Source organism: Schistocerca americana, chromosome 11 (genome assembly GCF_021461395.2).
Source record: "Schistocerca americana isolate TAMUIC-IGC-003095 chromosome 11, iqSchAmer2.1, whole genome shotgun sequence".
Lineage (NCBI taxonomy): Eukaryota > Metazoa > Arthropoda > Insecta > Orthoptera > Acrididae > Schistocerca > Schistocerca americana.
In genome coordinates, this window is record NC_060129.1 from 73,419,043 (window position 1) to 73,441,125 (window position 22,083).

Sequence of the window (22,083 nt, forward strand, 5' to 3'; positions counted from 1 at the left end):
TCGAGAGTGTAACCTGTCAATATGAGATGTTCTGAGAAGAGTTTTACGTATGACAATGCACATTTGCTGCTGGATTTTACTGCTGATGATGCCTAATGGCACAGAAGCTTTATGGTATGTTACATTAAAGGGAGATATAAATATTTTTATATGGGTCAGTATGTGTAGTATTGTGATTTCTTAACTGGTTTCCATATTTTATAGCACTCAATAATGAGGTAACATAGTCCCAAACATATTGCGGTAAAAGTATCACATGTCTGACAACTGGTGGCATAACATCCTCAGTACCGATTCACATGCCTGCTGTACAATGGCTTTGCAACAGATAAGCAGCTTCCCACATCAGTGTATCCCGATCAAACCTCTTCTTCATGCACAACTACCACAATCTATATCTTTTTGGACCTGCTTCCCGTAGTTACACATAGGTTTCCCTCTACAATTCTTACCCTCCACACTTACTTACCGAGTGGAACAACACGGCACTGAAAACGGACTACTTCTGTTCTCAGAGAGCTGGCAATGACGTACCACATTTTCCTCTGACACGGTCCACTGTGTGGAGCACTAGAACCGCCCTTCTGAGGCTCAAATCCATTCACAGGACACAACACTAGCACACTCACTCTCCACATTAAAGGGGTAGACACAGCACTGTCCACGTCCTGGTGCAAGCCAGCCTACCTCAATGCAGGCTACCACTAGACACAGAGCTCCCGCCACATTGCAGCCCTCAACACTGCAAGTCTTCCAAAACAGTGCGGCCCTTGTGCAAACCGATGAGCCACCACACTCCCAGATGGGGCAGTCATTTAGCGAAACCACTCGACCCACCGTCAATCTTGCCATGACTGAAACACACACACCGAGTGAGGTGGCGCAGTGGTTTGGACACTGGACTGGCATTCGGGAGGATGACGGTTCAATCCCACGTCCGGCCGTCCCAGTTTAGGTTTTCTGTGATTTCTCTAAATCGTTCCAGGCAATTGCCACGACGGTTCCTCTGAAAGGGCACAGCCGACTTCCTTCCCCGTCCTTCCCTATTCCGATGAGACCGATGACCTCGCTGTCTGGTGTCCTCCTCTAAAACAACAGAAACACATTACAGAAGGAAACTGTGTTTCCATTTCGACCCAGCAGGTATTAATAGCTCACGTCAGTAAAAACTTTTTTACTGTCTAGATCCCGTGCACTATAAAACATTAAAATGTGAAGACTAATTTCAGTTCACCACACAATCATCTTCAGATCACTCATGGTGAAATATGTATCAGCAGATAACATATTGAAAACCCTGCATCATCTAGAGTATTTACATAATTATAAGATGAGGTTTCTTTCCAAATGTGTCATTCAAAAGCTACAGGGTTGTCTTAAATTGGCTGATTGAACTACTTTTCTGAGGTCACCATTATCACATTGTTTAGTAATGTGCACAGTAGTAGTATTACATTTACAGTGGTCATCATGAAGATGAAGCTTTGTGCAATTTTATTTTAAATAATTCTGAAGGGCAGGGCTCGGCAAATGATACATTCCGACAAGCTCGAGAGTTCCCAATACACTGAAGTGCTCGGTACAGTATCGGCGTTACTCGAACGATCACGTGACACTGACTAGTGCAAGAGATACACAAGAAATAATGAACTAGCCACAACAGTCTATTGCTCTGATTGACATTTGACAGTTTGGTGAAACACAGGAGGAAATAGAATTTAAGTCTATCAACTTACAAGCTTTTGTTGTATTTTAACAGGTTTCCAATAAACATTCTCATACATGTATAAATATTCTACACAAACATTAATGCAATTTTTTAAGTAAAGGTAACATTCAAATATAGAAATTTTTGTCCTTCAAAGAACATTAGTTGATTCAGAAACCAGATCAAAATTTTATTTGGTTATGAGACACTGTAATGATTTACTACGTAGATTGCAAATGAGAAATTTGACCACTGTTCATGTATTACAATACCATGTAAAAACATTACCTGATTTTACTCAGCTGTATACCACATTGGTGAAATTCAGTTGAAACAAGAAGGAAAATTAATATAGAATGACGTGGCTAACAAAGGAAGTATATCATATTAAACAGACTGTAATTGTCAAAGCAAAAATAAATTACAGTCGCAAGACCCGTTGTGGAGATAGTACCGACAGACATCAGTAGATCGCGGGATGAGCAAAACTTCGAGAGTGGAACGCAATCTTAAATGCAATCTTTTATTTACATATTAGTTGGTGTTGTTACATATGACCTGCATACTAGCAATCAATAAATGGCAAAAGTTTAGAATAGTTATAAGGTTACCTTTTTGGCAGATACTTTATGTCAATAAAAGAGTTTGTAATTCTAGTTAATCAGAATCTGTTAAAAATAAATTTCTCTCAAGGAGCCTGTCATTAAAAAAATGAATAAATAAAAAAAATTTAAAAATTTGGCCATTTTATATTCAGGGGCGTCTTACACTCAAGTAAATACAGTATGAAGCTGGCAGCGTGCCAGTATGAGTAACACCTTTGCAGCTAATCAAACACTACACTTTGAGATAATAATGTTTTATTAGTCAGCACAGTAATAAGACAAGCAACTGATAACACACGTAATATCATAATCCCACTTGTTACTTTAAGTAACACACATCCATTATCTGCACACACACTGATGCTCGTGCCATGGCAGGTAGCGAGGTACTGACTGCTGAAGCACACCATCTTTCCACCGTCGGTCATTCGCAACATTGCTGACAGACAGGTGAAGAGTGGTGTAAAAGCTGAGGTAGCTACACGTTTTTATTTGTCGTTAATCACTTCCTTAACCTCCTGATGGATCTGTTATTGTGAAAAACGGCAAGTTCAACCACAGTTTGGAGTTGACAAACTGTAGATGAATGAGTTTAAAGGTCAGAGGAGGGCCATGGTGTATGGCCTTGAGTAGGACTGTCCCTAGTAGAGCACTGTGCTGCTCAAAACCACCTTCAGGTTGATGAAAGCTTACAATTTTTTCAAAACTGCTCTAAAATGCTATTCTTGTGGGTGTGTCATCACTGGATTATATGCATCATAAAAATCTTAAAATATGCATGAAAAATGCTTAAAAATGCACAAAAAGTGCAGAAATCTGCAAGATCAAATAATAAAAAAACATAGGAGTTACTGCGTGCATTACATCTCAAAGTCGAACCTGTGCATATCAATTACGAGGAAGAGTGCCAGCCATGCCAAACATCGGTACATTTAGAATGTTGATAATACTTTCTGAATAATTTCTGGTAGAGGTTAGGAAGGGGGGGAGGGAGGCTTTCTGGGATTATTTTCTAAAAATTTGCAAAATGGGGACTCATACTGTATTTCAAGAGTTGTTCCTTCTCCACTATTGTTGTCGGTAACAAACAGACGCGATGTGAGTTGAGTCACGGCAAAACAATCGATACGTACAGGACCAACTTCGAGATATACTGCACGCAGGGGGGGCACACTCAAAAACCCAGTAATATTTTATTTAAAAAACAACACATAATCATGAATTTTTTAACATCATTAACTTTTAATTAATACTATTGGACCAAAGCATCATTTACAATTTATTTTACATTTTTCTAGTATTGTAAATACATACAAACAAGTACTGTTCCAAAAGTTTGGTGGTAAGATTGTGTCTTCGATCACTCAAAACATTTTTATAAGTAGAAAAGGACCGTTCTACATCAACTGAGGTGACTGGGCAGTATTTGAATTTGGATGCTATGTTGGCACTTACCGTTTCTGGTAAAAGTTCACCCGTCCCATTAATAAAACTATCAATATGGTACAAGGGTTCAAAGCCTGGGTTATTGTATAAAATGTTTTCAAATTTTTCTATAAGTTTTCTTGGAAATACCTCCGGCAATGAGCAGTTCACTAGAATAATTTCATTCATTAACTGAATAGATTCATTTAATGCCATACATTGAGTTTCAAGCTTTTTAATACTTGCAGGCATATGGGAAAAGTAGTGCTAATCACAGCAATGTCTTTTTTAATACCGGAATCATTAAAAGCTTCCTTGGATTGGCAAACTGCCAAAGCCTCTGCACTATTCATTTACTACCCCTCTAATGGCCTTGAAATTTTTATTGTAAAATGACACAGCTTCAACCTACGTACCCCAATGAGTTATGACTGGAATAATTTAATGATTATTAAGAATCCGCCTCAATTGCAAATAGAAACCAGATGTTGACCTAGGTCTCGGCGCGGATAACCGTGCCTTCTTCGGAACACACTAAAAGTACAAACTGTATTAATGCTGGGCGATGCCTATTTACGCAGTTTGTAGTTTTAGTGTGTTCCAAAGAAGGCATCATTATCTGCACCGAAACCTAGGCGAACATCCTGTTTCTATTTGCAAACGAGGCGGACTCGTTATAATCATTGCACATTTGGTAGTTTTTCTTTGTAGGTCTTGATGCGAGCAGGAGCCTTTAGAAACACTTTCTCTGTGGGTGAAATCAGTTTACTTACATTCAGCAAGGCGATGTGCTCAGTGAACAAAGCACATCACACGAATCAAATTACGATAAAATACTCTGAGGGCTTTTCCTGCTTTGTTCATATAGGGAGCAGCATCTCAAACACAAACACACTTGCATCTGCAGAAGATTCTGGATATATTTTTCTAATACCCTCAATCACAAATCTAGTGATCGTAGAATGATTTACTTTTTCAAGTTCTTTGCAGATCACTAAATAGGAAGAAGAAGGCTCTTCTTTTAAAACATCACCAATTAAATTTGCAAAGTACAGGCCACAACTGTCTGCAGTTTCGTCAACTGAAATCCAGATCATGTTGCCCTCGAGTTCATTGCGTATTTCTTCCAGAACATTTACGCACATTGTCGGTATGTAATTTTTACACAATGTCGATTCATCTGGTATATTTTGATTTAAGCAATATTTCTGCAGGAAGCCTTAGAGGATAGAGTTTATAAGTTTGTGAGGAGGAATATTGCTTGCAATGAATGCTCTGCACAGATCCATGTTAAACAGACTTTTTTGGTTACCTCTGGAGAAGTCTTTGCTACTGCAACTTGCTGTTATCAGAAATTTTTGTCATCACCTTTCTTCTGCATTCCTGTGATAGGAAGATTTGTCTCGGCATGCTGATCTACTTGAAACTTTTTCTTTTTTGCACAAAACATTTTTTTCACAGACTTGACAACATAAAATAATTCCGTCATATGTAAATGTTCCGGGACGGTCAGCTATCCACGAAACGACCATTCTTTTTTCGGGTGGTATGGCACACGACATGTTATACACTGCACATCATTAACACGTTCAACTGTGTACAAGTAAGCAGAAAGCTAAACTGAAACAACGGATGTGCGACTAAAAGCTCGCGTAATTTAATTTATTTGTTGTGAACGCATACGGCAGGAGAGTGGGGGGGATTAACCGGGGGGGCACAGGCGCAGGAGCACTGACGCTGTACGCCTCTTCCTGTTCCTATTCTGTAATGATTTCGCCATGCAATGGGCTTTCGGTTAGCTATTACACGCAGTTTTAGGTGCAGTGAATGTGTGAGACATAGAAACTAGATAGAGCTAGAGACTACCCATCTCAATTTTTAAAATATTGTAAAAAGAGTGAAATATGTAATGTCACCAGTTTTTATTAAAATATGCAATAACTGGTGAAAAGGAGCGAAATATGCAAATGCATATGCAGCATGCAAATGCGTATAATATGGTCCCTAGTCTTCACCAAACATCCCTCAGTTGGGATTGCGCCACAGCTTCAGCATACGGTCTATAGAGACTCGTGCATAATGCTCGAGGAAGACATCGTTTTGAAATTTTGTCAACATTTAACTTGTAACAAGTATTAAGTTTGATGTCTGTACTTCCTACAAAAAGTACATAAAAATTCTCTAAGTTGACTACGATTTAGACCTCCGTAGTGCTGTTAATTGTCATTAGGGCCAAGGTTACATTTTTTCTTCATTTAGACAACATTTTCGCATTAAAATACATTTGCTACTTGAGTACCAGCAAGAACAATGATTTGCACAGTGGAACTGCCAACAAGGTTGGAGCCTGCAAAACCAGCACAGGTCCCATTCGTGTATTGCTGGTGGGAGCTGTCAACTGACAACTAATTTATATACAATAATATAATGTTGTGAAAAAGTTCAAATATTACAAATATGCACCAATGAGAGGCTAAAATGACAATATAACACTCTTCTCTCCCTGCACAAGAATCGCAAATTGTGTGGGCATACGGGATGTGACTACACGATATATAGAAGTCTGGATCAGTCCCGGGGGAACATTCAGATCGCCGAAGCAGTTAAGGTGAACGCTCGTAACGAGTGGAAAATTTGAGTTCGAGTCTTGGTCCGGCACAAACTTTCGTGTGTAACAAAATGCTGACATCGATGCAGATATTAAGTAAGTAGATTTATTTCATAATGTTAATACACAGCTTTTAGCCATGCGTGTCTGAAGAGCATTATATTGTGACGATGCAGACACTGTATAAACACAGACATTTTATGATATTGCAGTGCCTGTGTTGTTAAAAGTATGATGCAATGTTCCTTTGGACATACATGCATGCCCAAAAGAATAAGCACTGTGCTGACCACAGCCCACATGGAATACACAAAACATATTTGCAGTTGCAAATATGGACAACCATCAGCTGTATAATGGAATGGAAACAACTAAAATTTGTGCCATACTGGAACTCGAACCTAGGTTTCCTGCTTTACACGAGCGGTCACCTTAACTGTTTTGGCTATCTGTGCACAACTCTTGGCCAGGCCCAAACTTCTATATGTACCCCACGTACTGCAATTCTCTCTCTCTCTCTCTCTCTCTCTCTCTCTCTCTCTCTCTCTCTCTCTCTCTCTCTCTCTCTCGTTTGGCAAAATTCGCATCTATTTTTGTTGAGATTCATATTTCTTTTAATGATTAGATGCACCTACCTCAAAGGTTGTCACGTGAGTGAAAATAAACAAAGCCTTATTTCTTTGAAACTGGCTGCTACAGAAAGGTGCTGATTGGGAACTTTGTGACAGTAATGTTTGCTTTTGCAAAAACTTCCAAAACCTTCTTCTTCCAAATTAGCCTTTTTTTTCTTCATTTGGCTATATTTAAGAATTTAAAAATGATTGTTCTGTTGAAAAGCCACAGCTTTTTCCTGACAGTGAGCTGAATGCGTCTCTAATTTAAGGTGTTTCTGGACATTATCTCTCTTTTCTACACAATTCGATGATAACAAAATCTACAAACTATTAATTTCTATCTTTTGTGGGCATTCATAGGTGTGCGACACATGCTTTACAATGCTACAGACAGAGCAGACAAGGCAGCTAGCATAGAAGCAGAACTGGACATATCATAATGCTATGTTAACATTAGGAGAAGAATTTTGGCACATAGTGCAGACACTACAGGCTATAGTGACAGATGACCACAAGCATAAACAAACTAGAATTTTGACTGCCAGAGGGAAGAAGGGTGGTGTGCAGAAACAAACCCCGCCTCCCTTTCACATGGCAACAGCCAACAGTATTGTCAAAGGGATCACCCATCTCCTCTAACGTTGTAAGGTTCGTAATCGAAATCCGTAACAGATCAGGATTAGTAGCTTCACCTATTTCAAAATCAGAAAATGATAAGCAACACGTGACACAAAATATTTGGGGGAAAGCTACAGCTCAACTGCTTGCTGATGTTAGCGGACTATTGTTAACGACTCAGTGCAGGCCTGATATCTAGCAGTATTCGATACAACCACTGCTCAAAACATACTCCACCTAATTCGCCACTTTAGAAATGTCCATATTAAACCATATTTTGGGCTTTTTTAACAAACAAATGTACACATTTCTTTGTTATAAAATACTAGGTCCCACAGCTGAGTACTACATTGTGTTACACAGCACGTATCTTAAATAGACCATTCAACCGCCCACAACTGGCCTGGCATCAGATCATTTAGTGCACTGATATGTCGTTGCATTTGTACACTTTCATTTTGCAGAAAGGTTCTTATACACATTACCTTTACAAATTGGCCTTCACCAGAAGATGCACAATACCATTAACCAAAAACTGGTTACATTTTCAATATTTTTATGCAGGAATCAAGCTATTTCAAATTATCTCTGATAAAATAGTTCATCTGGATACAATTTACTACAAAATAGCATCTAAAACGTAATTTTGCATTTTGAAGCAGAAACGTAAATTTTTCCAATCCCTATAAATTAAGTGCAAGAGTGCAGGTTGTGACGCACAGATGACGACATATGGAAGTGTTTCTTGTCATGACTCCTGTATGGATAGCCAAAGTGGTTATGGCGACCTAACACATAAATCGGGAGACCCGAGTTTGAGTCCCAGAAATCCGGGTTTGAGTCCCAGTCCAGCACGAATTTTCTGCCATCTGATTTATCCTGAAACTGCAGCTATTGCTGGTTGTGTCCTTTCCCAGTAACTGAGCAATGACAGTCTTTTCATCTGTTTACACATCTACAGTACTTCACTTGCCTGTCCCTGAACCACATGCACATCATCATCATCAAGTCCTCTAGCATTTAACAATAATTTTCTAGTTATGTGAAATCACTGTACACAACTGTATCATTTGCAAAGAGTCCCTTAGAAATATCTACCTAATCTGTGTGTGTATACACAGTACAATTGTGGCTTATTATAATGCGTATTCTCCAGTTTGACTTTCTACTATAGTATAAAAGAAATTTTATGTATATGCATTTTCTACTACTGGTAAATGAAATACAATTAAGAGTTATCTCATTACTTCAGTGTGTAACTGACAGTCAGTATTTCATGAATACTTACACCTTCTTCTTCTTTGAGGAATATCTGGACCGGTGAGAGTGTGGCCGCTTCATCCACTTGGTCATTCATCTGCAAGTGGAAAACAAATTAGTCAATGATCTTCATAAAAAAAAAAAAAAACAACACAAGGAACTTTTATACGAATTTTAAACGAGAAATAACCAAATACAGCCCACTGAACTTGGAAACTGAAGACAGAAATGGAAATATGTGCAAACAATTTCCAATATTTCCAAAACCATTTCAACTACGAAGAACACAGAAAAGTGGTCTTGAAGAGCTCGACAACCAGCCCTAACTCTGAACCGTCCATCACTGAGGAATTACAGTCATTTCAAATCTCAAAAACCACAAGGTCTCAGAGAGACCGAATCGAGCTGAACTTTGGGGAAAAAATGTCTCAGACGCTCACCACAACTTTTTTGAAGAAATATGAATACATGAAAAACCCCTGATGAATGGAAGACGGCCCTCGTCCACCCACTCCATAAGAAAGTGTCCCAAGCAGATCACAACTATGGAGGAATCTCCCCCTAGACATAACATACAAGATACTCTCCATAGTCTTACTAAACAGAGCAAAATCCCAGTTAGACAATTAACTTGAAGTATATGAAATTGGCTTCAGGAAAGGAAGAGCCTGCCCAAAACAAACACTAAACCTCAAAAACTTCATGACATACCAAAAATGAAGAGCAAAATGATATGTTATGACTTTCATTGAGTTTTTAAAATCATGCAACTCAATACACCAGGAATCCCTTATATATACTAAAAGAATTAGCCCTAGATAACAAAAAATATAAATCCAATCACAGAGACCCTTATCACCACATATTCCAAAGCCAAATTCATGGGAGAACACTACCCCTTTTGAAATAAAAACTGGTATAAGCTAAGGAGATGGAATCCCCCACTGCTAGTTAAGTGCTCCAAAGAAAAACTTGTTGGAGACTGGAACACAGAGATAGCGGAATCTGCCTAGGAGCACAAAACAAAAGGCATCAAAGCCAACTATCTAGCCTTTGCAGATGATATAACCCTACTAGCTTAGACCTGGGAAATAGCCAAAGAACAGACCCTTGAACAGAAAAAACAGATCTCAAAACCCTCAAAAAGACCAATGTAACAACAAACATAAAAAACCCATCACAACATTTTAAAATGGAACAACAAAAAGTAGAGATAATCAAAGAACTCAAATACCTTGGAGAATCCATCGGCTGGAATGGGCTCGAGAAAAAGGCAATGGAAATTAGAAGTAAAGTTGATCTGGTCTTCTATCTCGCAAAAAACACATACAACAAAAGGTCCCTCTCACAGCACACAAAAATAAGCATTGTAACAGTGTAGTAGTCAAACCAGAAGCCCTGTATGCAGCTGAAACACTATCACCAACCATGGCCTAGTTGAAAGACTGGAGATAGAAGAAACAAAGATATTAGAAACATTTCTTGACCCCAGATTTCACAACAATTAATCCGCACCAAAAACGAAACCCTTTACCAAACTACCGAAAAACTCTCAGACACAATTAGGACAAAAAGAATTCATTTTTATGGATACATCTTCATTCTGAACGAAAATAGATCAACTGAATAAATTATGACTACTTCTGCAGGAAAAAAATGGATTACTGAAATGGAAAAGGACTTCAGATAACCCCAAATCACAAGAGCTATGTTCAAAAATAAAACGGAGAAAAAGAGAGAGGAGGAGAAGAACACAATGGGAGAGAGGGAGGGAAGGAGTGGTTGCGGGGGGGGGGGGGGGGGGGGGTAGGTTCCAAAATCAAATCCAAACGAACATCCACATCTCTGATGAAGATAGGAAAGCAAGATCAAAAGAATGAAACAATACTGAGCTGCTAACAGATAGGCACAAAACATTAAAAAGTGATTAATTTAACATATCGCAAAGTCGGGTGAAACAAAAATAAAAAGAAGACTCTGCCGTTATTATAATGTGTGGTTTCTAAATTTCCTCAATATTAAGTGTGTTGTTGTTGATGATGTAGCCTTCAGTCCAAAGGTTGGTTTGATGCAAATCTCCATGCTAGTCCATGCTGAGCAAGCCTCTTCATCTATGCATGATATTGCAACCTACATCCATTACAACCTGCTAGCAGTAGCCAAACCTTGGTCATTATCTCCAATTATTAACCCCCCCTCCCCCCCCCCACCCCAGTTACTTTCCCATTACCAAACTGGTGATTGCTCAGTATGAGTATTATTAACCATACCCTTCTTTTAGTGAAACTGAGCCACAAAACTCTTTTTTCGCGAATCTGATTAGTTACTCCATCTATCCACCTGATCTACAGCATCATTCCACAGCACCACATTTCAAATGTTTCTATTCTCTTCTTATCTGAATTGTTTATCAACCATGTTTTATTTCAGTACCAGTCTACACACAAGACAAATACCCTAAGAAAGGACTTCCAAACACTTATACTTTTAGTTTGATATTAACAAATTTCTCTTTTCTCAAAACACTTTTCTTGCTACTAACAGTCTGCATTTTATATTCTCCTTCACTGAGCATCATCAGCTTTTTGTTGCCCAGATAGAAAAACACATTTCATTTCCTAATCTAACTCCCTCAACATCATGATTCATCTACCTTCCACTGACCTTGTTTTACCTTCGATGGTGTTCATCTTACAGCCTCTGATGAAGATATTACACATCCCACACCACACTGCTCTTCTAATTAATTTGTCGACTCTGAAAAAATTACAGTGTCTTCGGCAAACCTCAGTTTTTATTTCTTCTTTCTGAACTTTAATTTCATTTAAGAATTTCTCCTTGGTTACCTTTACTGCATGCTCTACGTACATATTGAAACACATCGAGGATAGGCTACAACCCTGCCTCACTCCATTAACAACCACTATCTCCCTCTCACGTCATTCAACTCTTTGTGACTGCCGTCTGATTTCTGTAATAGTTGCAGATACCTGTTTGGTCACTATAATTTATACCTGTTATCTACAGAATTTCTAAGAGTATATTCCAGTCAACATTGTAAAAAGCATTCTCCGAATCTGCAAATGCTATAAATCCAGGTTTTGATCTGCCGGTACTTCAGCAAAAAATAACTTGTTTTGGAAAAATATTTTATGCACAGCATCATGTACAGCGCATATTTTCAAATTACAAAAGTATAAATACGAATTCCACCAATTAAAGCACGGTATCTTTCGAAGCACCGAAAACAAGATTGCGATGTGCCATTGCCACCAATCATAGCTCAAGTTACAGTACTCCCCAGCCAATGACAGCAGATATTCAGAGCACAGGACTTGTGTTGTAGTCGGCCAATAGCAACATCACTGTTAAGTAGAGCGAATATGCAAATAGGAAAAGTTAATGGTTTAAATTAACATCCATTCAGTATAGCTACATGAAAAGATAAGCTATCACCTACAATATACCAGTCATCGGAAGCTTTTTGCCATTTTTTTTTTTTTTAAGGATGCTATGGATCCTTTGACAAGCACTCCAACTTTTCCATAGAAAAGCCAATTACATGGAAAATTGCTCAAGATTTCACCTCGAACTGCTTTTGAAGGATAATTTTACTTTTTGCCACCGTTATTGCATAATTTGTAATCTATGACAGAAATAAAACAGATATGAAAAACTAAGCTTGTCCTTTTTTAGTGTGTTACCTTTCAAGATATATCAAACACAAATACGCTGATTGGTTGATTGGTTGGTTGGTTGGCTGGTTGGTTGGTTAGGGGGAAGGGACCAAACAGCGAGATCATCAGTCCCATCGGATAGGTGAAGGGTGGGGAAGTCGGCCATGCCCTTTTATAAGGAACCATCCCAGCATCTGCCTGAAGCGATTTAGGGAAATCATGGGAAACCTAGCCAATGGCCTTGCTGCAGTCGTTAACACCGGTTCCCGTCAGGTCACCGAAGTTAAGCGCTTTCGGGCTTGGCTAGTACTCGGATGGGTGACCATCTGGTCTGCCAAGCCCTGTGGGCAAGCGAGGCGCACTCAGCCCTTGTGAGGCAAACTGAGGAGCTACTTGATTGAGAAGTACTGGCTTCCATCTCGTAAACTGATATACGGCCAGGAGAGCGGTGTGCTGACCACGTGCCCCTCCATATCCGCATCCAGTGACGCCTGTGGGCTGAGGATGGCACGGCGGCCGTTCGGTACCCTTGAGCCTTCCGAGGCCTGTTCGGAGAGTTTTTTTTTATGGAAAACCTAAATCAGAATGGCCAGACGCAGGCCTGAACTGTCGTCCTGCCGAATGGGAGACCAGTGTGCTAACCACTGTAAGGAGTTACTCAGTCTAATATGCTGGAAATATTTAAATAATGGCATAAATGGCTGGTCTTCTAGATCCAAATTTTTTCTACACGGCTGTCCCTCAAAGTGTTAAGTTTTGAGTGACAGTCAAACGTTCTGTGATTTAAGAAATTAATCACAGATTCTCACATGTGACGTAAGTCATCTTGCATAATAGGAAATTTACTTCGTAAATAACGCTTCTCAAACCGCCATCCTCAATATTTTCCCATGACCTGTTATAAAAGTAATCTTTTGTGACATCATACTCATTGAAAGCAGTTTGTTGTTACAAAATATAACACAGTCTTCATCCTAAAGCCTTCAACACATTTTGCTGTTGGCAGACACTTGTGTGTGCACTTTGTTTCTTTGCAACTAAAATTTTATTTTGGTGTTATTCTCTCATTTATGTTTTCTTTCTGCAATATTATCCTGCTTTAGTGGGCCAAAGTAAAATTTTTGTTACGAATATCAGCTCTTACTCGTCAAAATTACAAGAATTTAACTGGAAACTAAAACAATGAAAAATTATCAGAAATCTTAAAAGATTCCTGTGTTCTCCCCAGATTTCCCAGTTAGCCTGGGGTATATACACCCCATGTCTATCCAGCAGCCTTGTTTCAACTTCAGTCTTTCACTGTAGCAGATATGATATGAAACTGCATCCGTACAGCTTCTCTGCGATAGCTATAAGGAACAGAAGTAATATTTATTCCTTGAGCAAAACTTTCAATACCCAATATTGCATAAATTAGTCTTTATTGTGGACAACCAGTTTTGACAGTTCTGTCATCCTCTGGTCTTCAAAAAAAGTTTGTTATGAAACATGTTCCACTGTGAGCTTGTACCTTATGCCACACTGCTTAAAATGCAGGATATTATACATAATATTGTCCAAAAATAAAACCATTTACAGTGAAAAAGCACCTCGTACATACGAGCACGTTTGCATAAGTAGTGCTCACAGAGGCTTGTTAATTCTTGAAGCACATGATATACAGCAAAATGCACATCTGTTTATGTTTGCAGAAATGTTCCACACATTGTGGATCCACACCTCAGCCGAAGTATATGGTGCAACTACAGTTTGATGTATACTGTACATTTTAAGACTTAACGAGCCTCTGTGAGTGCTATGTATGTGAACATGCTCGTGTGCACAAGCTGCTTTTTTAACTGTAAATGGTTGTGTTTTTGAAAAACCTATGTGCTGGGTTTTATCCATAAGCTACAAATTCACAATGGCACATGTTTCATCACAGAAATTTCTTAAGACCAGAAAACGACAGCTCCAACTGTTGAAACCGTCTGTCAACAATACAGACTAACTTATGTGATCTTTGCTAATGAAAGCTTTTTCCCCCTCACAAAACACAGACTGCATCATCCAAGTTCTCAACATGACAGAATTCAGTCAATATTCACATTACTGCAGTGCATACTCGACAGTCAATGTTTCAGAATACTTACAAACTGCACTTCTTTGACAAATGTCTGGACTGATAGAAGTGGTACAACTCCATCTCACTGGCCAGGTATCTGAAAGCGGAAAAAAAGGGTCACTCAATTATCTATCCTCTTTTCTTTATTTCCTCTTTTTTTCCCTTTAAATTAGTTTTATTCGTACAGCCATCTTACAAACGGTTTTGTTGTTCTTTTTTTTCCCCTTTCTTTAAAAAAAAAATCAACATTACACAATATTATAAGGGCATTTAGACATGAAGTTACAAATTCTCTTACACAGTGTTCAATGGGTACAGTGGATAAGAATGACTGTTGTTATTGTCAAAAGTATGATCATATGGTGTATAAAGTGAAACTTGAGACTGGATTGAGGACTTTTTGGTAGGGAGAACATAGCGTATGATCTTGGATGGAGAGTCATCGCCAGATGTAAAGTAACTTCGGGTATGCCCCAGGGAAGTTTGTAGGGACCCTTGCTATATGTGTTGTACATTAATGACCTTTTAGACAATATTAATATAACAATGGAAATAATCAATTATTGATAATACAATGTAATGCCACTGGCTCTGAAAGCTTGCAAAAGTCAAATCCTTTTGTGTGTGTGTTCCCCTGCCGCCATTTGGTGAGTAGGAAATATTAATAGTAACATCAGACTTTTGCAGATGCTGCAGTTACCTATGTTGGAGTACTGTCTGAAAGAAGCTGCATAAATATTCAGTGAGATCTTGACGAGATTTCAAAGAGGTGCAAAGATTGGAAACTTGCTTTAAAGGTTCAGAAGTGTAAAATTTTGCACTTCACTAAATGAAAAAATGTAGAATCCTACGACTATAACATCATTGAGTCACCGTCGGGAATCAGCCAGCTCATACAAATACCTGGGTGCAACACTTTGTACGGATATGAAATGGAATAATCACAAAGGTTCAGTCACGGGTAAAGCAGATGACAGGATCCTGTGGAAGTTAATCAGTCTACAAAGGAAATTGCTTGCAAATCACTCGTGCAACTGGTTCTAGAATATTGATCAAGTGTGTGGGGCCCGTACCAGAAAGGACTAACGAGGGATAATGAATGTGCACAGAGAAGGGCAGCACAAATGGTCACAGATTTGTTTAATCCACGGGAGTGTGTCACAGAGACACAGGCATAAGGAACTGAAATGGCAGACTCTTGAGGATATACATCAACTATCCCAAGAAAATCTATTAAGTATGCTTCAAGAACCAGCTTTAAATGATAACTCTAGGGATATACTACAACCCACTATGTATTGCTCACACAGGGATTGTGAGGATAAGATTAGAATAATTACTGCATGCACAGAGGCATTCAAACAGCCATTCTTCCCATGCTACTTATGTGAATGGAACAGGAAGAAACCCTAACAACTGATACAATGGGACATGCCCTCTGTCATGCACCTCACAGTGGTATGCAGAGTGTAGATGTTGATGTAGATGTCAATGACAAGTACGACACCTAGTAGTCTGATTGGCAGCATTTAATTGTTGAAATATTCTTCTTATATTGCATAGGTTTCTTCCATCTCATTTTACACTAAAAATCCTGAACTTACAGGACTGAATATTTTAGTTGCTCTGATAAAGGCACTGGCATATCTAAGGCAAGGCTTATCATTCTCATAACAAGCCAGCTGATTACTCACAACTGCACAGTTATTTATTTATGCAAGTCCTCTATTAAACAAATTTTGAAAAGTACAAGTACTGTCTACCAATTATAAAGCAACATATTTTACACGCTCAATGCACTGTAACATAAAACCTGACTATAAACAGTACTTTTAGCTTCCTCTCTGGGAGAAGAATACATAAATTTTTGGGCAAATTTAATTTTACAGAAGCAACACGTTGCTCTCGGAGTCATCAATCTCGACACTGGTCTGATGGACACCTCCATGCTACTTTATCCTGTGCAAGCCTCTTCATCTCATACTAACTACTGCAGCCTACATCTTTCTGAACCTGCTTACTGTATTCCTCTCTCGGTCTCCCTCTATGATTTTTACCCACCACGCTTTAGTGATCCTTTGATGTCTCAGAATGAGTCCCCTCAACTGATCCCTTCTTTCAGTCAAATTGTGCCTTTCTGTCAAGTTGTGCCACAAACTTCTTTTCTCCCCAGTACCTCCTCATTAGTTACATCATTTACGCATCTAATCTTAAGCATTCATGTGTAGCACCACATTTCAAAAGCTTCTATACTTGTCTAAACTGTTTACAGTTCATTTTTCACTGCCCTGCATGGCTACACTCGAGACAAATATTTTCAGAAAAGATTTCCTAACACTTAAATCTGTATTCGATGTTAACAAATTTCTCTTTTTCAGAAAATTCAACAATGGAAAATCCAGGATGGAATGTAACAATATTATGAAAAGCAAAGTTGCTACTTACCATATATTAGATATGCTTTATTTACTTGTGACAGTCTTTTTTTTTGTGCCTATTTGTGACTCAGCATCTCCACTATGTGGTGAGTAGCAACTTTTCTTTTCATAATCTTCTTCAGAAAAGCTTTTCTTGACATTGCCAGCCAACATTTTATATCCCCTCTACTATGACAATCTTCAGTCATTTTTCTGCCTAAATAGCAAAACTTATTTACTACTTTCAGTGTCCAGTTTCCTAATCTAATTTTCTCACCATCACCTGATTTAATTTGACTACATTTAATTTCCTCACAATTGCCTGATTTAATTTGATCATATTCCACTATCCTTGTTTTGCTTTTGTTGCTGTTCATTGTATATTCCACTCATTTCGTTAAGCTCCTCTTCCAAGTACTTTCCTGTTTCTGACAGAATTGCAATCTCATTGACAAAGTTCAAGGTCTTTACTTCTTCTCCTTGGACTTGTAATTCCTACTCCCAATTTTTCTATGGTTTTCTTTACTGCTTGTTCAATGTACAGACTAAATAACATCAAGGGTAGGCTACAACATTGTCTCACTCCCTTCCCAGCTACTCCTTCCCTTTGATGCCCCTAGACTTTTGTAATTGCTCTCTGGTTTTCTGTATAAGTTGTAAATAGCCCTTTGCTGCCTGTATTTTATCACCACTACCTTCAGAATTTCAAAGGGAGTATTCCAGTCAACACTGTCTAAATCTACAAATGCTATAAATGTATGTCTGACTTTCCTTAACCTATCTTCTAAGATAAGTTATAGGGTCAGTATTGCCTCGTGTGTGCCTACATTTCTCCGAAATCCAAACTGATCCTCCCCGATGTTGGCTTCTACCAGATTCCCCATTCTACTGCAAATAATTCCTGTTAGCATTTTACAACTATTACTTATTAAATGATATTTTGATAATTTTCGCTCCTGTCAGTAGCTACATTCTTTGGAACTGCAATTATTACATTCTACTTGGAGTCTGAGGTTATTTTGCCTGTTGCATACATCTTGCACTCCAGATAGAGTTTTGTCAGGTGTGGCTCCCCCAAGGCTACCAGTAGTTGGATCTCATCTACTCCCAGGACCTTGTTTCGAATTAGGTATTTCAGTGCTCTGTCGAATTCTTCTCATAGTATAGTATCTCCCATCTCATCTGATCTACGTCATTTTCTATTTCTGTAATATTGCCTTCAAGTTCACCTCTCTTGTAGAGACCTTATACATACTCCTCCACCTTTCAGCTTTCCCCTCTTTGCTTAGGACTGGTTTTCCATCTGAGGACACACCATATAGTTTTTCAAATAAACCAACTTCCCCACTTGATTATAGTTTCTTGTTTAACACAGACCCTGTATCAACTAGATGCAGTATAAATGGAGGTTTGCCTGTGCCTCTTTGTGTTTAGGAAGATGAACAATTTCTCAGAAAATACCACAAAACAAAAAAAGAAAGAAAGAAAAAAGCTTCTACATTTCAACACTTCTAGAACATTCTCCATACCTGTAACTAAAAGTGCAATACATCAGCCCCAAATTCTAAAAGACAATAATCAGGGTTGCCACAAATTTCCAAGATATTTCCCTGATTTCCGGACAAGTTTTAGCACTTTTCCATGACAAATTTTGAGATCTCAAAGGTACGTTAAGACGTAAGTTGACAATCTATCTTTGCAGGTATGGTACAATAGTGCAAATGAGGAAATATTTTAAAAATCTAGCAATCAGATGGGGTTTCCTGATGTGAGCAAAAATCTTAAGTACTAACATCAAACTCTTTTGTAATGAACTGTTTTTAGATCGGGAAACCAAGCCAAATAGTATGTGTGTTTCATTCGGCCCACTGATATTATTTTACTTCAATAAAACAAAACACACATTGTGATAAAAATGCATATTTCCTTGGAGTTGCAAGACAGATTTAAAATACCTTCACTGATTTCAGAAATAACCTCAGGAAAAAGCTGGCCTTTTGAAAGAAGTGTATAAGGTGGGAAAGAATTGTGTAAAGCAACACTGCAGGGGACCCCCAATGAAATATCGATTCTACAATGTTCATTATTGTCGGTTATTACCCACTGTGCTATATCTATTATTTTACAGGTATTCAGGGATTTTTCTTTCGAGAAATATATAAGCACAAACCGCCAGCAACTGGCATAATCTTTTTCTTCTTATTTTCCACGCTTTCTAACATATACAGTACTTTTAAGTGCCAAAATGAACTATAACAAATAAAATGTCTATAAAATGCCACTCTGTACAACATACTTATGACGAGACAGTTGTAATTCCTGAAGTCCATCGCCCACGGCCTCTGGCCTGCCGGGGAACACCACAGTCCTGGGCCCACGGATAAACCGTGAAAATCTGCTGCATTACGTCACACACAAACAGAACCAGCCTGCGGGCAGGTCGGTGAGACTAGATCCGACAGGCAGGGCCTGCACCTCAGTGGGAACCAAATGGCTTTAGGTCGGCAGGCCCGATCTGTTACAGATACCCACAGGAGCAGCCTGCACTTTTGGCCCACCTCGGAAATCCTGCGCACGGCCAGCTCTTCACGAGCAACAGACAGCTAGTTGAAGAAATGAGACCATGGTGATCAATCCGTGCAATAGGTAACTTGCTCAAATACTCTGAGAATCAATAATAATGAGGATAGGTACTACGGTAACTCACCATAATGATGATTGCTGAGGCTCAGACAGACATGTAGAAAAAACAATCACACTCTCACAACTAAATGTTCATCCTAAGTATTTGACACAAAATGAGAGCGCACACACACACACACACACACACACACACACACACACACACACACTCACTCACTCACTCACTCACTCACTCACTCACTCACTCACTCTCTCTCTCTCTCTCTCTCTCTCTCTCCACTCAGACACAACTCAGTCACACACAACCTCTGTCTCCGGCCACGGCATCTGCAGTTTCTGAGAATCAGATCCAAACAAACTACTACTCTTGCCTCCTTGGCTCTCGTTGGCAGCTGCTAGGCTAGGGGCAAGAAGTGGTGGCAGCACTGACTGCAAGCTGAGGGGAGTGGTAGGAAGGGAAGAAGCAGTGGGAATGAGGAAGTAAGGAAGCGGCGCACACACTCGGCTGCACCCAGCCGCGATGATGCACGACACCTAAGTAAACAAACCATTTCATTTTCTGAGACAAAATCCAAATATTTCCAGTGTTTTTTTCATATTTCCCTCATGTGTTTGAAATTCCCTGATATTCACTGATTTCCATAATCTGTGTCAACCCTGATAATATTGGAATTTTCAATGATGTTTACCCAGCCCCCCATTTCCTATCCTCCTAGTGATGGTCATAGTAGCCTCTGCACCCATTCACAAACTCACAGCCTGTGAGTTCCCTCCGTGCTCTTAAAGCTCACTGAAAATCAAGTGCTGTTTGTCACATCCTTTTTAAAAACTTCAGAGAACACAGATAGCATAGGAATGGGTCTAAAATTCCCTACATTATCCTTTTCTCATAGAGCAGTTCATACAACTGACCATTCCCAAAGCAAAAATTACAAATGTGGCTGATTAATGGGCTAACATATGTGCCACAGCATTTACATATTCTGCTACACATCCCATTTTAATCCACGGAAATCCTTAGTCTTTGGCAATTTAATTAGTGACTCAATCTCCCCATTGTCAGTACCACAGAGCTGTAATTCGTGAAGCAGTCACGAAAAGCCATTTTCTAAGAGTTGAATTACTCCCTACAGAACCTAAATTTTAATTTAATTCAATATCTGTTTTTAGAAAGTGACTCTGTAAGTGTAACAAGATAGCAAAGCTATCATAGTTGTGGCATTGCTGTCCACTGACCCTGTGTAATGTGCATGAATTTTACTGAGAATTTTCCGAGAAGAGAAGAGGAAACTGATTTCGAAATTTAAGTGCCGAGACAAGTCATCCACCAAGAAACAGTTGCAGTTCTGCACTAATCCTGACAAGATTTGACTGTATGTTTATTGAACAAAAATTTGGAAATTGGTATGATAAAGATAAAGATAATATTTGAATAACACAGTTTGGAAATGGTAGGAGTAAACTTAGTAAAGACTACTACAAATTTTTGAGAACAATTCTCATGGAGAAACATCAGACTGGCTAACAGTGCTTCAAGAATGGATAAAAAACTGTCTCAACCACAATAAAACATTTATTTAAAAGTGTTACCGGTTTCAGTCAGATTGTGACCATCTTCAGACCATTTATATGGCGACGGTAGGCGATGGCGCAGTGCTGAATGGGACAGGTGTTATGACTCCACAAAGTGAGTTTTTGACATTCATGGAGTAATAACACCAGCTCCATTCACTGCCACTACCTAGCATCGTGGTATAAATCTTTTGAAGATGGTCACATTGCAACCGAAACTGATAAACATTGTAAACAAATGTTTTATTGCGGTCGAAACTGTTTTTAATTCATTTTTAAAGTAAGAGTTTTGTCTACTGTGTGTATTCCAGTGGTGTAATGATATAAAAAAATAAGAGAGTTTTATAACAATTATGCATGAAAGGAAAGGACGTTTCAATATTTGTAATTAATAATTTTCAATAGTCTATAATTTAAATGTTAAGCATAAATGACTTTTTGCTACCAAATGTGGTTGACCACAGTGGACTTCTGACTAGGGCAGTTTGCTCAGGTGACTTGCTGAGCCGAGAGCATGTGAGGTGTTTTGGGGTCTTTTGTCAGTGGACGCCAATCTGGTAATGTTGTTTAGGCAGCAAAATGCTACTCGTGCACGAGTGTTGAGTAAAGAATTTTGGAAGTTAATGTTTTAATGTTCAAACTGAAACATATCAGTGTTTCGTTCAGTGGTTCTGAGATATCAGTAGATGGCATCCTTTTGTGCACGACTTAACTTTTTTTTTAGATTCACATATATAGTTTATCCAAAGACTGTAAGCCATTTGGCTTATTTCATTTGTTCTTGTTATAATATTGAACAAGTTCCAGCATCTCGATATCATAAGATCTCATC

General features: G+C 38.7%; 1 protein-coding gene across 2 annotated transcripts in view; it reads right to left on the reverse strand.

Annotated features, from left to right (window-relative positions):
* Positions 1-19,465, reverse strand: part of LOC124553909 — a 41,733-nt gene extending 22,268 nt beyond the window's left edge. For both annotated transcript variants that reach the window (XR_006968162.1, XM_047127933.1), the window contains exons 1-3: positions 19,333-19,465; positions 14,648-14,716; positions 8,867-8,935 (exon numbers count right to left, since the gene is read on the reverse strand). Coding sequence is in view for 1 of the 2 variants with exons in the window: in XM_047127933.1 (XP_046983889.1) it covers positions 8,867-8,935 (69 nt within the window). In the remaining variant the exon portion in view is untranslated. The remainder of the gene's footprint in view (positions 1-8,866; positions 8,936-14,647; positions 14,717-19,332) is intronic.
* Positions 19,466-22,083: the final 2,618 nt, after the last annotated feature.